Source organism: Anser cygnoides, chromosome Z, assembly GCF_040182565.1.
Source record: "Anser cygnoides isolate HZ-2024a breed goose chromosome Z, Taihu_goose_T2T_genome, whole genome shotgun sequence".
In the NCBI taxonomy this organism is placed as follows: domain Eukaryota; kingdom Metazoa; phylum Chordata; class Aves; order Anseriformes; family Anatidae; genus Anser; species Anser cygnoides.
This window is the reverse complement of record NC_089912.1, coordinates 3731183-3749248: the sequence shown is the minus strand read 5'-3', so window position 1 is coordinate 3749248 and position 18066 is coordinate 3731183. Positions and strand designations below refer to the sequence as shown.

At 36.1% G+C, this 18066-nt stretch overlaps 1 protein-coding gene across 12 annotated transcripts in view; it reads left to right on the top strand.

Moving 5' to 3' along the window:
• ADGRV1 (adhesion G protein-coupled receptor V1) overlaps window positions 1-18066 on the top strand; it is a 289328-nt gene that overhangs the window by 37193 nt on the left and 234069 nt on the right. For 11 of the 12 annotated variants that reach the window (XM_066988534.1, XM_066988533.1, XM_066988536.1 and 8 more), the window contains 11 exons: window positions 589-715; window positions 804-989; window positions 2835-3015; window positions 3630-3793; window positions 4431-4554; window positions 4946-5212; window positions 7699-7825; window positions 9922-10139; window positions 11351-12094; window positions 13448-13821; window positions 15653-15829. In XM_066988534.1, coding sequence (XP_066844635.1) covers window positions 589-715; window positions 804-989; window positions 2835-3015; window positions 3630-3793; window positions 4431-4554; window positions 4946-5212; window positions 7699-7825; window positions 9922-10139; window positions 11351-12094; window positions 13448-13821; window positions 15653-15829 — 2689 coding nt within the window. The remainder of the gene's footprint in view (window positions 1-588; window positions 716-803; window positions 990-2834; window positions 3016-3629; window positions 3794-4430; window positions 4555-4945; window positions 5213-7698; window positions 7826-9921; window positions 10140-11350; window positions 12095-13447; window positions 13822-15652; window positions 15830-18066) is intronic. The other variant, XM_066988535.1, reaches the window with a different exon arrangement.

Genomic DNA, 18066 nt, shown 5'->3' with positions numbered 1-18066 from the left:
GATGGGGATCCTACAGGTAGTCTCCACATCTACAGAAGGCAGGCTAACACAGAGCTGAGGATGAAATCCATGGTATCGAGGGTCAAATTTCTGCCTCTTTATGTCAGTAGTAAACTTTGACAAACAAAGCAATAATGGAAATTTATGCTTTTCAGTGTAATCTCAGCATAGGTGATTTTGGAATTTCCTTTATACCTTGATCCAAGTACAAAGTAGTTCTGAATTTAACTAACTTTTTTTTTTTTTTTTTTTCTTGGAACTATTCTGTTTCTTTTCCTGTGTGTTGTGTGCATGTGTTATCAAAAACAGACAAACAAACAACAGAGTTACTAGCTATAAAAAGCTAATCAGAAATAAACAAACAAAAAGTTACTTCAGAGGCAATTATTTAATTTATTTATTTATTTATTTTTTACGAATGGATAAAACATTCTGATGTTGTATCATTCTTAACTTGTTTTAATCCTTGTAGGTAACTGTTGGCTTTCATAATTTATTCATAAAATTTGTCAATATCCTGATCTCCTCTGTATGGATTTGCTAAACAGAGTTGCAACTTGAAAAAAACCTCTTACCTTCCTTTCTCAGGGTCAGTGTGGAAAATCAGATACTGAAATACGGGTTTACTACTTGTGAAATTACAATTTTGGAAAATGATGATCCTGGAGGAGTGTTCGAATTTTCTTCCTCTTCCAGAGGTCCCTACAGCATCAAGGTAGCTATCTGAGTAACGTCACTTAAACATTACAGACGACTTAGTTCTAACAGAGTGCTAGAAAAAGATTAATTTTATTTTTTTGCAGGAAGGGGAGTCTGTTGAGCTGCAGATTGTTCGCACTAGAGGAAGCCTCATCAGACAGTTTCTGCGCTACACTGTAGAACCAAGAGATAATAATGAGTTTTATGGAAGCACAGGAATTCTGGAGTTTAAGCCTGGTGAAAGAGAGATCATAATTACTCTACTGACAAGGATGGATGGGATTCCAGAGGTAAGAATTAATATTTTTCTCTCTTTAAATTGCATTCACATACATATTTGTTTGTCACTTACTAAAATATAGATGGTTTCACCTGTAAATACCAGCAATTTTTCTGTAACATTTGAAGGCTTTCTTTTTCTTAAGTGTGAGAAATAGATAGAGGAGGAGTGATTGAAAGGCCTATAAGATAGTCAAGCACCATATGAAAGCATTTTATATCAATACAAATCAGGTCTTGTCAGTCTTGCCTGAATATTCATTTCTCTGATATCTCTATTGTTTTGTAATCCCAGAAATCTGCAGAATTTGAGGCATGTGTCTGTTGCTTTTCTCTTTGCTTTCTGCTTTTCTGTGGCTTGTTCCCTTTCCTGTGCATCAGCCATCCTGGATTCCATCAGGAAGTTAGGGTTTGATTTTACCACATTTATGTTAACATAAATTTTAGCTGCTGTGATTCAGCATTTTTTGCTGCCTTTACATGCACATTCCTATGCTGTATTTTGCATAAGCAGTTAGTTGTGTTTGTCTGATCCTGCTAATGAGCTGATCTAGGAGTAAGATGTCAGAAAGCCAGCTTTACAAAACATAAAGGTTTTAGGAAGGTTAATAATCTTTTTGTAGGGCCAGGTGGTCATCAGTCATGGATTGAAGGAGGGATGGAGGACCATATGATGAGGAAATCAGGGGATCACAGCAACTCCAACTTCAATTGCATAGGCTGCTGTAGAAATTCAGGTTTCTTTTCCCTACATACTCCAAAGAAAGGAGACATAAGAAGTCTGAACTCCACTACAGAAGCCAGGAACATAAGTTAATCTAGTAAAACTTAGGCACTAAAACAGCGGGTTATTTAATAGTTCCATTCCCAGTTTTTACTAGTTCATCAGCAGGCTGAGATAAAAGTATTTCCCTGCTTACAGCAGTATTATTAGACTAGGTAAGTCATCCTGCTGAAATGCTCAGGCAAAAACATACGAATTGTAGTGTCAGGACTAAAAAATAAGGAGGTCCTTTTATACTCTTCTATCTCCAAGAGTGGCCAAAAGCCACATACATGAGCAGGACATATATAATCACTTTCCTCCAGAATGCCATCCCAGCCTCCAATGGTGGGCAGTCCAAGGATGTCTGGAGTAATGGATGGTATCTTTGGCTGCCTTCAGATTTTCTTTCTGTTAATTGAAGCAGTTACGCTTTGAACGCAGGTAAGGTTTTAGCATCCATGACATTCTGTAGTACTGAACACCATTGTTTAATTGAATTGTATGTGAAGAACCAGTTCATGTGTGTTTCTTTACTGCTAACCACCAGCCAGTTTCACTGAGTTCTCCCCAGTGTAGAGTAATGCTGTTTTCTAGATAGATAAATGCAATAATTTTTTCTAATGTTCTCTGATACTTTTTTGAAAGTACCATGTTCCATTAGATTAATAAAGCCAGTTGATCAATTCTTTCTAAATTAGCATGCTGTCCATGGTTTAAAAATCTTTGCTTTACCTGTTACAAAGCCAGGAATCTTAAGAAGTCTTGGAGGAAAGAAAATTTACATTTCAGAGTGTGTTACAAACATTACTTGTGAAATTATGCGATTCTAAATTAAGTACACAAAATAAGTCCTTGCTTATAATAATAATAGACTTTTGGAGAAACCGATGCTTTTAGAGATAGAAAGTTCTAACAATTTCCTTTATTTGATGGCATTATACAAACGTTTATTGCATGTAGAATGTGTGTGATTTCATTTTAAGTTTGTATCCCTTTCTGCCTGATGGGGGACTGTGGACTATAGACCATTTTGTTTTTGATGTGGATGTTGAATATGTATTTTTGTTCTGACTGAGTTTCCCTCTTCTAGCTGGATGAGCTATATTCTGTGGTACTTAGTGGCTACAGTGAAATGCCAGGCAAGTTGGGGAATGCCACAATGGTCAATATAACCATTTTGAAGAATGATGATCCGCATGGTATCATTCAGTTTCTACCTTACGAACTAACAGTAACAATAAGTGAAAGCAAAGGAGAAGTCATCCATACCGGTAATTCCTTTTTATTAGAGTTACTTCTTTATCTGCTGTCTGCTTCTGCAAGTCTTATTTTCCCTGTTCTAGGATAACAGAAGTCTAGGAGACTTCTTACTAAAATCTCCACTCAGGACTTTACAGATTGGTACAATGCCAAGCAAGATGAGCAGCGGAGAGTGAAGTGGAGAAGTATGGGTGTGGAAAAACAGAGGGATTAACTGAGTAAAAAGGATTGCTAGAGAATTTTCCAGACAGGAGGGATGGAGTACTGATGTATGTGCAAAGTGCAACGTGGAGGTAGTAGCTCTGTTTGTGGAGAATGAAGAATGGGGTGTTATATAAGAGAAACATAGAGTTAAATCTTCCTATGGGTGATTTTAATTGATCTATTCAGTTATCAATTACTTTTACAGGCAAGAATTAACATGTGAAATTAAAGCAGTTTGCACTGCTTTAGTAATCTGTCTTTGTGTGTCCTTTTCTGTAGCACTCCAACATGTTACTGGTTTCATAAGAAGTGAAATTGGTTATTATTTTATTTCCTTTTTCTCAGTTTCAGATGTTTCAGATGTTCCTTTTTGATTTCTGTTGCTCTGAATATGCACACTGACTCTGTTTATGTTTTTTAGCTGTTTACAGAGTTGTAAGAAATCAAGGAAACTATGGAAATGTTAGTGTGTCTTGGGTTGTTGATCCAGCATGTACCAATGACGTCTACCCAGAGCAAGGGACTATTTTATTTGATAATCTGGAGTTTTCAAAAAATATCACCATTTACTCACTGCCAGATGAGGTAAACACTTTTACAGTGTTTTGGGGTGAGAATATGGGACAAAGAGTAAGTACTAAAACATTAGAGTATAAGGAGAAAAAAGGAATGTGTGTTTCTCAAGAGCCTAATAACTTGTAGGAAATATCAAAATACTTGGGTAGAACTGAGATAATGTCTGCAAATCATAGAGAAATTTCAGAAGCTGTGCATACCTCTAAACAAAAAAGGTAGAAGCTGAGAGTAATTGTACTGTGGTAAAGTTATAGGAAAGTTTGACTGAAACTCGTATCTTGATAACTGGAATCCTAATTTCAATCCTAATCCTATATGCTGATAAATTTGAAGTAATATAAGAAAGATTACACCTAATGATAAATAAATAAAGCTGTAAAAAAAACTACATGTATCAGAAACATAAAACTGGAAGGTAACTTTTGGGTCATCTGTGCAAGATAAAGAGGAAGGGACTTACTTACAAAAACTGTAGATGGATGATAATTTCTGTATAACTGTATGAATTATCATCCCTCTTGAGACACATAAGGACTGACAAATAAAAACAACACTCAGAAATCTCTGGCTTATTAATCCCCCTAACTTTTCATTTTAAATTCTTCAGTGTTTTGTATGCTAGAAATTAATGTCTTAATACTTTCAGGTGCCTGAAGAGGAGGAAGTATTCACCATCAGTTTATTCAATGCTACCGGTGGAGCCAGGCTGGGCAATGTAACCACTGCAATTTTACAAATAACAAAGAATGATGATCCCATTTATTTTGCAGGTTAGATATTATTGTTTATAAATGTGGAATACATACACTACCTAAAACGGATTTTTTTCACAAACCAGATCATTGCGAAATCGTAATCCCAAAACAGCAAGTGGAAAAGCTCCCCAAACTTTTTTTTTTTTTTGTATTTAATTTATATTTGTTTCCTTCAGAACCTTCCCATTTTTTTGTGTGTGTCATTTTTCTCTTTGTTGATGTTGAGATCAGTTAGGAGGCAAGGTACAAAATATTCTCTCGTACCTGAATTATTTCCTACCTTTATCACATACATCTTATTGTTTCATTGAAGAGGAAGATCCTACTAGAGAGAATTAAGAAAACAGAGCAAATGCAAGCAACTCAGGCTTGAACTCAGACAGATTTGTTGCTTTTGTATTTTCAGAACCTGTGACAGTGAGTGTTCAAGAAGGAAGTGTTGCAAACTTTAAAGTCCTAAGGAATGGATCTGCTGATGTCGCTGTTGTTGTCCAGTATATTACTGTTAATGGAGATGCAACAGCTGAAGAGGGAGACTTTGTTCCCAGTGGAAAGAACAGTGTCATTTTGTTTGATGTTGGAGAAAGGGAGCAGAATTTATCTGTGTATATCAACGATGATGATACCCCTGAAACTGATGAAACATTTTATATTATCCTTTTCAATTCTACAGGTAAGTCTTCCTTTTTTTTTTTTTTTTTTTTGCTGGCAATTTCTTAGTATCTTGGTCTTATCATAAAGCAATATTTAAATGCCAAGAATTATACGAATAATGTTTGCTTCAAGATTTTTATACAATAAATGCATACTGTGTTTGAATTTTCATCCTTAATTATTTTATTGGAAACAAAAATCAAATGATAGAGTTGATACTTTGCCTGCAAAAACAACTGGAGTGAAAGTCCCTTTTCAAATATAAATGCTCCAAATTAGATGGACTTCAATACAAAAACACAAAGCAAAAAAAAAAAAAACAAAATTTAGTACCCAACAGTCTTAGGAAAAGAGGTATTCTTTTAGTTATTTTTTTCATGCTCCAGAGTGTATTACAAAACTACATGATTTTTGTAAAAACAAACAGAACTGCCATATTTTGGAGGAAGGGTATGTAATTGCTCTATTTTATTAGTAGCGAAAAGTATGCATACATTTTTTTCACTCTGAGACTATAGTTTTAAAAGGCTTAATTTGCAGAAAAATATATGTCACAATTTACCCAGGGGACCACCTCTAAAGAAAGGATTTATTACCTTAGAAATAACGTATTTTTGTTTATTTATTTATTTTTCAAAGTTTACACTTAAAAAGGAATGACCAAAATTATTCAGCCCATTCCTCACGTTTTTGAAATACATATCTTTTAGAATAAATTATCACTGTTATGTAATATACATGAGAAAATAAAAGTGAAGTATAAGAAATTCATAATTTTTCCAGAGCCCTAAGTATTTAATAAAGACCCTCCCCACACCTAGCTCCAACAAAACTCATGGTGTTGTGGGAGAGTCATTTGCAATTGTGTTATCAAATTTCAATTTACTGCCCTTCATTTTTTACTGTTCTCTAGTTGAGAGGTAATAACAGGCTCTGAATCTGCTGCAAATCTTTGCAATGCAAAGCAAAGCTGTATTGAATCAGCCATTGAAACCTGAGGGGCTGTAATTTAATAAAGCAAAGAAAGATGATGGCAATTAACCATCAGACTATACCTTCAGATTGTGTGACACGTTCTCAAAGTAAAATACCTACCAGGTATTCAATTCAAGATTAGGAAACCTAAAATTAGATTTCTTCATCTGTAAGCACGCTAAGCATCTTAGTTCTCATTACAGTCTCTGATGGTCTTAGTCTTTAGCAGTCGATAAGACTGAAGTGATTGAGGTCATGCTACAGTGGACACCCTGCGGCTGGCCTGTGAGTTTCTCACAAGGCAGCATTGATCTTGAGTTGAATCCTTCCCTGAACATTGGTAGCAGGCAGCCAGAGGTTGACAGGGAAAGCAGTAATTTGAGTATAAGGCAGCTAAGCTATTTCCCAAGGTCGGCTGGTATTCACTGTAGTACCCAGGTCTCTTATAAAATATCAGACTAGGGAAAGGATTAGACAAAACCATTCTTCTTCCTTCATAAGTTTTCTCTTTTGTTGTCTCTTTCTACTTTAATAACTTTCTTCAGGATCTACTGGTAGCTCCCAATACTACCCCATTGGGAACATATCATGGCTTTTCTCCTAGCACATGGGGAATGGGTATCCATAGCCTCCTTTTTCCTCTAAAATGAGCATCATATAGTTTTACAGCCATTCTAGAATCACTAAGAATAAAGAATATTTCTATACATATTCCTGAAAGCAAAAGTTGGTTTTCTTTCTATGATTGGTTACATACAGTGGCCTTGACTGTTCTGAAATTTTTTTGGGGACTGTTGTTCCTGAGAGAAAATACAAATAGAGGTATATGAAGTTAGAGGAATAAGCACATTGTTTAACGTGGAACAAAATTTAGTCGGACACTTTCAAAGAAGACAAAAAATGGGGTGGGTGTGGACACATTATGTTCATCTATGGACAATGCAATGGAGTTAGAATTAACATCCCTTAATATTTACCTGTACTAATATGCACACTGAAATCCTGCTAGCTTCCCATCTACTTAATAAGAATCTTATGTTTCTTCCTTTTAGATATTCTTTGATATGGGAGTGAATAAACTCTTAGACATTGCTCATAGCTTGTATTTAGTTTAAATGCAATACTTTTCTTCTAGGTCTAAAGAAGGTCGGGGCTCTCTGAATACCTTACTCTTTTATTCTGTACCTCTGAATATCTTATTCTTTTGACTTGTCCAGATGATCAAACAGAAAATGTTACCTCACATAACAACTACATGCAAGGATACTGTGTAGTAAGAATCACATCTTCTCAGTTCATGTCATTTTTCCTGAAAATCTTACGTCTTGCTCTCTGGATGGTACACTACTTAAATACTTTTACTCTGATTTGCCTGCTGCTGAATACCTCAAATTCTGTTTTTCACTGACTTTTATAATTGTCCTTTTCTTTGTATAAAAGCAATTGTAGTGAGTAGAAAACATAATTGGATTTAGAGTTACCTACATTTCTGATTCCAATTTTAATAATAATAATTGTCCTCTTTTTTAGGAGATACAGTTATCTTTAAGGCTGGAATGGCAACAGTTATTATTGAAGCAAATGATGATCCTAATGGAATTTTCTCTTTGGAACCTTTAGAGAAGCCAGTTGAAGAAGGCAAAAGTAACATTTTTTGGTAAGTAACGTTTAAAGAATATCTTTGCACTCTTTTGGAACTGGTGTATGTGGTACTTTATAAATAGCACTTTGATTAAATCAAATGCACAAGTGTGCATTGATAGAAGTGCACTATAGAAAAACAGTTTTACAAAATTTTGGATTAAATGATTTGTAATGTGTTGAAGACATCACCTGTAATACTATGGAGTACACAGTAAATATTAAAAAGTGCACAGAAGCTCATGTTGAAATGTAACTAAATAAGACTTCAGCATTGATGTTCTGTTATAATCTCAGGAACCTGTAGATACAGAAAAATCTGAATGATTGAGCACAATATAACCTAGGCTGACAGAAAAAGAAAAAAAACCACTCAACAAATAGCTAAATAAAACTGTGTGGCACTAGGTGGCTTTTTGTACCCATCTTTGAAATTTTCAACTGCAAACTACTGTATTCTTTCTTTCTGTTTTTGTATTTTTTTTTTCTTTTATCTGTTAATTACAGATTGAAATCTATACTTAAAGTCCGGATGTGACACTCTTCATTAGTCTGACCTTTGAAAGTATTTTCCTTTGTGCCACCATGATATATTGAAGAATTAGCAGGGTTAAAAATTGAATGCACTTGGCATCTCGCCTTGTTACATTCATTTCATAAATTTACTATGGGGTTTTAATTGGATGAAAAAATGATTTTTCGTTAAGAAATCTTGAGACAGGCTGTAAAGAGAAGTTAGGTCACAATAAATGTGATAGTGCAAATAGTTAGGGAAGAGGTTCTTCTTGCATTTAAAAAATCATCCTTTTTTTTTTGTCTGTTTGTTTTAAAGCCTTGAAGCAGATGCTTATGGCTGTGAATTGGTTCTTTATGCTTGTGTCAATACATCTGAAATATGAATAGTCTCAAGAAAAGAGGATATTAAGTTCATTGTGTGTTTGTTGTTGTGCTGTTCACTGTTTTGGGCTTTGTTGTTTTTTTGTCCTTTATAGTCTAATCTGCAGGATAATTTTTGTGGATTTGGTGGTGTTAAGAATATTGTTTTGATGTAAACATGCTTATATACAGGTGCTTTATGGAATTATAGGATACCAAGATCTCCAACATCTGAGGAACCTGCTCAGTCATCATTGATAAAATATATTTACTAGGGATCTGTCTCTTCCATACTGTCACTACTTTGACAGTTGTGTAGCATATAAAAAAGTGGTCAAAGTAGCATGTAACCAAACCACCGAAAACACAGAGGTTTTAATGAGGTAATTGGAGTTAGTGCAGCAGCGCTACACAGCTGGGATAGAGCACCCTGGTTAACGCCACAGAAGAAAAACCTTTGGAAGCAGAAACAACATAAATGTGTTGCTGTGGCTGGACTAGTTTAGCTGAACTAATTCTTCAACCTGATATAATCTATTTATAAGGCATTTTATGTCACCGTGCAAACCGACAGAAGCAAACTTCCTGTATGTAAGCGCACTCTTAATAAAGGCACTGTATGGGTCACTTTTTATTTGTGGTGCCTTTTTGAAATTAGTGTAATTGTGTTAGCAGATAGCTACCAAAAAAAAAAAAATTCTTTTCATTTACTACGTTCTTAATCACAAATAACAGTAGATTTCTGAAAGCCGTAGAATGTAATTCTAATTTAATACAAGTGTAAGAAAAGGTTTAAGTAGACTTGATGACTGAAAGGAGAAACGTTTGTGGTTAAATGTAGATGATTCTCTTTCCTGTCTAAGAGTGTCCAAGTATATTAATTTTTAATGTTAACTTTCTGAACTATTATGCATTCATATTTATTATTATAAATTGGAATTACAAGACACAGTGATGTGTAGCTTCACAGTAGTATTCTGCATGGACCTGCGTATGCTACTTTTGTTTTCTAAAGTACATATTCTGGGAGTAGAATTGTACTGCAAAAGTGGTTGCCTTTAAAAGGAAGGCTTCATGGAACAGTTGTAGTATATTAGTATTTTACTTTATATTACATAGTATATTACTTCTTACTGTAAGGAAGATTACAGTAAAAGGAGTCTCCACATTTTCCTTTTCTACTCAACGCTGATGCATGCCTGCCAGGACTCTCATTCTTTCTGTATCACTGAACAGGATTTTGAGACACAGAGGACACTTCGGCAATGTTTCTTTGACCTGGCAGTTGTTTGATAATAACTCTGCACTGAAGCCAGGAGAAGAATTCTATGAAACTTATGGGACTGTGTGCTTCATGGATGGTGAAAGGTCGAAGTCAATAACACTACGTGCCATTTCAGATAGAATTCCTGAATTCAATGAATTTTACATTCTAAAGTTGGTGAATGCTTCAGGTATTGTCTTCCATACCACCATTTCCTTCATATCTGGTAGAAAAGAGTTATGTTTAATCAATCAAAAAGAAACCAACACTGGAAAGAGCATTGCTTTGAATCATGTCTTGATATCCTATGCTTTTCTGGTAAGGTTTTAGGTCTTATTTTTCATTTAATCTTGATTTCCATATATAGAGAGTTACTCAGTTCCCGAATTACTGTTTAACACATTTTGGTGATCTGAACTTTAAAAGGGATGCCTCTTGGTTTTTGAAATTAAACTTCTTAAAGTTCAGAAGTTTCATTTCAAAAACCAAGAGTTCTGAATTTCAGATACATAGATCTCCATGCACAAAATATAAAACAAAGATACTAACAAAGAAATAACAAAGGTATTAAAGGTTATGTGTGTCTACCATAATAGAGGTTGCTTTTTTGTTTGTTTCCCTAGAGGAGGTAAAATACTTGTAGTTACCACTTCACATGACTTAAATTACAACTTTAAATTGCTACTGGACACATTTCCTAATCTGGATTAATTCCACTTTAGTACTATTCATGGTCTTCTGTGCTCTGATACAAGTGAAAATGTGTGTTGGCCTTTCCTGTAAGTGAAGTCCATACGGATGTACAAAATATTTCCTGCTTATAACAGGTAGATCACTGTACACTTTGAACACGGAGATTCTCCATTCACAACATGATCTTCATATCATGAATTCTTACTGTGCAAAGATAGATGACTAACACCAGGACTGGGCAGCAGTTTTAATACACAACTGGTTACTGTTTCTGCAAGGTGTATGTACTTCTGTATCAGAGGCAACAGGCAAGATTTTGCCATTCTCTATTCCTGTAAGTCTTTGAGCAATACAAGAATTGAATTTGGCCCCCATGCTTATCAAACGAATCAAAGGTAACCTACCTTATTGGCTAATTAAGAAAAGATGGACCTTGTCATGTTTCACCTGAAAGACATCTGTGTGTTTTACAGCTGAAAAATAGCATGTGGGTTTGTTTTCTACTGAAATTACATCAGCACAGTGTTTTAAGAATAATACAATTAACCTATGTAATTTTCAAGTTAGATCATTTGCTATAAGTCCAGAGGATCTTAAAGGAGGATTTGAGGTTTTTTTAGAAACTTGTTTTATTAAAAAAAAAAAAAGTACTTTGAAACTTTTTTCTGAGCGTGTTGTTTAATCATTAACTTTTACTCTATTACGCAGGTGGGTCTCCTGGTCCTGGTGGTCAGTTATCTGAAACCAGTCCTACTGTAACTGTCATGATCCCTTTCAATGATGACCCTTTTGGAGTGTTTGTTATAGATCCAGAGAGCCAGGACAGAGAGATAGTGGAAGATACTCTTTCTGAAGATGACCTTTCCTATATTACGGACTTCACCATCTGGAGACAGCAAGGCACCTTTGGTGTTGTCCGACTAGGTTGGGAAATACTGTCTAGTACCTTCCAAGCTGGACTGCCATCAATGGTAGATTTCTTGTTGCTTGGATCATTCCCAAGCTCAGTACAATCACAGCCCCACATGAGACGCCATCACAGTGGAACAGACGCTCTGTATTTCAGTGGAAAAGAGGATGCATTTGGCATTATCGGTCCTGAATACCCATACAATGGAAATAATGCAGTAACCAATTTTACATTTTCAGCTTGGTTAATTCCTAATGTCAGTACAGATGGCTATGTAGTTGAAAAGGATAACGATAATGGGACTTTATATTACGGTGTGAAAATTCAGACAAATGATTCTCATGTTTCTGTAGTGCTTCATTATACAGCATTAGGGTCCAATATGACATACATGGCTAAAACATCAGTCATGAAATACCTGGATGAGAATACTTGGCTTCACGTTCTGATTACTCTGGATGAAAGTATAATTGAATTTTACGTTGATGGAATTCTAGTTCTGGGAGGAATGAAGAGTCTAAAAGGAGAAGCAATTCTTGATGGTGAGCCTTTGCTATTTTTCTCCATATATAAAGCTCTGAAATGCATAGTCTAGCCACTTCAAAGGTGGAAGAAATACACTGAAATGATTATATCTGTTAAATTAATTGAAAGGAATGGATAAGAATTCTTTGAGGATTTTCAGAAAGCCTATGGAAATTGTGTGAATGTTCTAAAAAATTCAAACTGCTGCGATGTTGAGTGAGAGTAGAGGACTATTAATTGTATGGTGTACTATTTTATTTCTGCTTTTAAAATTCCAGGTTGAAGTTTAAGAAATCAAATTTTCCATTTGTAAAAAGAATAGTACTTCTGCAATTAGTAATTTCCATCACACTTGCAGTACTGTAGCTAAGCTGAGAGGCTGAGAGGTTTTTTTTTTCCCCCCCCTCGGTTTCTAGAACAAATATATGTGAAATGCAATTATGCTTTTATTGCTAGAAGGATATGTCTGTGCTGTAAATTTTCTTTATTAGTGGAGATGGCGTGTGTCTGGGGATAATGCAATAGTAAGGCAAGTATGTCATCTCTCTCCGTTGAATGTTGGGTAATACACAGTGGTGTGCATAGCAGCCCAGTTTTTCTCAGCATCCTCCACTTTGTGCCCTGGGACTTTTATCAGTTCCTGTGGTTGCTCATCTCTACAACTGCCACTCAGTGTCATATGTATGACAATACACTGAAGAGCACAGCTTTTTTTGTTTGTTTGTTTTCTTTCGTTTTCTGAAAGGCAACTGAAAACAGCTGATGTGTGTGTTTTAGCACAAGAGCATAGCATGGCACAGAATAGGATAGAGTAGGAATGAATATGAGGCAGCTGTGATCCTATAGTTTGGAGACAGAGAAATATAAATGCTGTTGTAAAAAGAGTTTGGAATTTGCATGGAATTACAGTGTGGTGGATGAAATGGATGTCCAGAAGGGTTAATGCAGTAATCATGAGTATCATCAGAATGGATCAGCTGCCCTAGCAGAGGGAAACAAAGTAGGATTTGTTCAGCAAAACAAGGGCTAAAAGGGGTTGCAGTTCTGCTCTGAAAATCTGTGGAGGAAAGAGGGAGCCTCAAGTCTCTAAGACTTATAAAAATGAGGGATGATGATAATGTGCTGCTAGAACTAATAGGATGAAAAACTTGGACAGCATAGGATGGAATTGTTTGGCCTGTGAGGACTTACCTGTAACATTGAGATGAGGCTCAAGGAACCTCCTGATTTTGGATCTCAAGATCAATATGATTCCTCATCCAGGGACAATGAACAGTTTACCATTGGTTTTTAAGAAAAACAGGTAGTCAGTTGCTGACTGTTTCATACAAATACAATAACATGAGAAAAAATTATAATTTCCTTCTCAGGTCCAGGAATAGTAAGAATTGGAGCAGGAATCAACGGCAGCAGTAGGTACACAGGGTTAATGCAGGATGTAAGGCTTTATGAGCGTAAGTTGACACGAGCAGAGATCTATGAACTTCATGCAACTCCTGCAAAAAGTGATGTCCACCCTGTCTCTGGGTATTTGGAGTATTGGCAAGGAGAGACCAATAAATCATTCATCGTGTCTGCAAAGGATGACAAAGAGGAAGAAGGAGAAGAATTATTCATACTAAAGCTCATTTCTGTGCGTGGTGGAGCTCGAATTTCACAAGAAAACACCACAGCAAGATTAAGAATACAGAAAAGTGATAATGCTAATGGTTTATTTGGCTTCACTGGAGCATGTATCCCTGAGGTAAGGTGGTCATAATGGAAATTGTAGGTGATATTTCAGGCACAGAAAGCTAAATGGCAGGACCAAGTGACCTGAACAAACCCTAGATTTTGCAGTGTTTGCTTTTGTGGTTAAGCAAAGTTTTCCTAGGATTTGGAGATGCATATGTTCTGTTAATACAACCTCAGTTCCACTGGGATTTACTATATAATTTTAAAAAACTAAAGAAAAAAATGGTTAAGAAAATTTAGTTTACTATATAAACTGAAGACTAAGGCTTAATTTTTTTTTTCTAGAAAAATATTTTACCTTCACTTCTGTTACATTTGAGTTACCAGTTAAAATGTAAGATTTAATTCTCTGTTTTTTTTTTGAGAATGGATTATTGCAAAGATTTTTATTTTAGTTTTCTGTGTCACATGATGTGTTTGAGATAATTTTACTAGAGATCATGCAATGACAAAGTGTTATGGATTTTTCCACCTTCATTTGCTGTCATAAACTAAGTTATAATTTGCATATGTTTGATGTCAGTTGGTTGATTTAGTAGTGGTTTTTTTTGTTGTTTTAGTTTTAACAGATGAAATCTTTTTTCAGTGGTATCCATTCTATATGCAGAGTGTAAACTTGCTATTTTTGAGGAGGCTTGAAATAAACATAAATCATTCTTTACTTCTTTAATCAATTATAAGGGGGAATAACATGATAGCTATCTCTACTGGTATTGGATTATTTTGTGGAAAAAAAAATTCAATATAGTTTTCATTTGGGAACTCTTATGAGCTTTAATTACATTCTTTTTTAATCAAAGTGCTTATGGTGTTTTTAAAATAACTGTCTTGCCTGAGTGATACTAGTTTTCAGTTTGGTTCAGTTTGCTTATTGTGTGCCTACCATATGCTATGATAATAGATTCCTTCAGGTTCAAGTACCTCTGATACGCTGTGATGCCACAGATCATCAGCCAACCATGAAGAAAAAAAATAATTATATGGCACGGTAATTGTTTTGCACCTATCATATGTCCATTTCACCAGGGAAGTATTAGAGCTCTTAGTGGTGATGCAGGAACACAGCATTTTTTTACCAGTAGTTTAACTGTGCATATCTGTCTACTAGGCAGCTGAAGTCACACACAGTATCTATGCTTTCTTACAAAGCAGCCCTGAAATTTATCTAATGCATAAGATAGCTTTAACCTTTCCAATAACTTTCAGATAAAATTATTTTCTATGTTAATTTTATGAACGTTATTTTCTAAAATAGAAGGTCAGTACCAATTAAAGCTTCATTCCAGAGATGTGAAGTTGTCGCTGCAGAAGTCATGTTATCTGTGAAGATACAGAATTGTAAGGAGGACAGTAGAAGAGAAAAATCTGTTTTTCTGAATGATGATGGTATAGTTTATTTCTATCCATAGTGTGTCTGGTTAGAGAAAGTGCTGATCCAAATCTTTCTTTAAATTATTGCTAAGGAAAATTACAATATTGACGTTATTATAAAGCAATAGTTTCATTTGCTTTCGACAGGTACATTTCAAGCATATTGATTCTGTCTCTGACGCATAGTTTTAGGAAATGGGTTGTGTCCAGGACGAACTGCAGTGTATTGTTATTTGTTACCTTAATAGTCCTCAGGGAGGCATCAGACTTTTGCAGATTCCACTAGGATTGTTCTGACTGGCATCAAGGTCAGTTTCAGCTTCCTAACACTCCAAAAGAGCTGAAAGTAACATGACAGCAATTTTTTACTTGAACATTTGTCTGGCATTAAATATTTTCATGTTATTTAATGAAATTGCCTTGATTTACTTTGACAGTAATAAACGTTCCAAATTTTTGCTTTCTTCCAGACTGCTGATGAAGGTTCCACTATATCCTGTGTTGTGGAGCGTACAAGGGGAGCCCTAGACTATGTGTATATAAAGTACATTATCTCACAGGTTGATTCCACTGGCATTAACTACTCTGTTACCGATTTTTCTAATAGCAGTGGCACTATCACATTCCTTCCTTGGCAGAGATCAGAGGTAAACCCTACCTTCCTATTAACAATTCATCCTGTCCTTTACAAACCTCCTGGAAAATACCTTCTGAGGGTGCTTGGCTGGTTTGCATACTAGAGAGTGTTTACTTCACATGGCTTTTCTTATTATTATTTTTTATTTTGTTATTTTATGTTGTTATTTTTTTGTTATATATATATTTTCTTTCTTTCTTTTTTTCCATCCCTGACAACAAGAAAGTGTTATTTGTAGCTCTGTGTATATGTCAGTTCAAAAGTCACCATGTGTGCATGTACATATTAGATATATGTACATATACATAAAAATATTAACTGTATTTATGTGTATGTGTACATATACTTTAAAAAGTGTAGATAGTCCATGTACTTTCGAAATTGGAAAATGATCAGGTTTGATCTGAGTGTTGTAACTCAAATTTATGTCCATAACAATTAAATAGGCAATAGTAAGATTCATTGCTGTTCTTGCACTCAAGGCTATCCAGGTTCTGTCTCCTTTTAAATTCAAAATCAGAAACAGGAGATTAAAGGTGTTCTTGTAACAATAGCTGTTTTTGAGTCTCCCTGAAATGATTACTGTCTGCTTTAATCTATTCCTCTGCATAAAGTGTGCAAGCAACTGGAACATAAGGAAATTATTCAATATTCTGGCCTTAGAGACACATGAAATTGGTAATCAGAATTGCATCTCTGAGTTGGGGGAGAGAAAGAGAAATGATACATAAGGGAAGCTTTAGCTGCTTCTGAGAAAGCTTTCTAAAAGTCTTACGAAATTCCTTATCTGAATTAGTTTAAAAAAAAAAAAAAAGAAAAAAGAAATACCAGGATACCAGGATACACTGAAGAGTAGGAATTCAAAGCTACAGAGGCCCACAATTAAAAAATTATGTGGGCAGACTGGAGGTCCAAAGGAGGGCCAGAAAGATGATCAAAGAGCTGGAGAACCTGTCCTCTAAGGAAAGACTCAAGGGGTTAGATCTTTTCACCCTTTAGAAGAGAAGGGGACTTTGATCCCATTATTACAGTACCTAAAGGGCAGCTCCAGAGTTGACAGAGGCTCTCTCTTCTCAAGAAACCACAGGAGAAGACAGAGGGCAAAGAGTACAAAGATAGAGTGGGAGAGGTTTTGTCTTGAAATTTTTTACAACTACTGGAACGACTTCCTTAGGGACAGGGTCGGGTTGTCCCGACCTCAGCATCTGGGCCAGGGCAATCCCAAGCACAAACACAGGCTGGGCAGAGAAAGCACTGAGAGCACCCCTTGGGGGGGGAAGGACCTGGGCGTGGTGGTTGATGAGAAGCTCGACATGAGCCGGCAATGTGTGCTTGCAGCCCAGAAAGCCACCCGTACCCTGGGCTGCACCAACAGCAGCACGGGCAGCAGGGTGAGGGAGGGGGCGAAGGAGGAAATTCTTCCCTCAGAGGGCGGTGAGGCCCAGGCCCAGGCTGCCCAGAGGAGCTGTGGCTGCCCCATCCCTGGCAGTGCCCAAGGCCAGGCTGGATGGGGCTGGGGGCAGCCTGGGCTGCTGGGAGGTGTCCCTGCCCATGGCAGGGGGTGGCGCTGGGTGGGCTTTAAGGTCCCTTCCAGCCCAAACCAATGTATGGTTCTATGGTACAATTCCCATCACCAGGGGTGCTTAAGATGCAGTTGAACATGGTGCTGGATTATTTCATCTATTTTTTTTTTTCCATGAAACATTGAACTTCATCTTTTGATGGCCCATCCAACGTGGGCTGTCCTATGATTAAAATTCTGTGGTAATAAGCAGCGTGTGCTAGAAATAGAAATAAAAACAATCTGTTTCAATGAATTCAATCCTGATGTACAGCACAGAATTGTTAAATTTATTTGAAGAAGTGGTGCGGGACCACAGTACTGTGGAAACAACATACACTTTCTATTATTGTTTGTATAATAAGGATGAATTGTGAGTAGAAAATACCATCCTCAGTTTCACTTATATCAGGCTGCAGAAGTCCATGTGGACTCAAATTCGCTGAAGTCATTTGCAGGGATCCCAGTGACTTCACTAGAACTGTGAATCTGGATAATGTAATGACTGGCAAAAGCGTGTGGTATCTGAAAATAGTTCATTCATGTTATAATAGTTTGTTCATTCAGCTTTATTTCTCTGTGAAATGATATTACTGCATTTCATACAATCATATATAGCAGAAATTTCCAAAGCTTTTCTAGCATGGCAGCATAGACGAGGCCCACATTACTCTATCTAGTGGCAG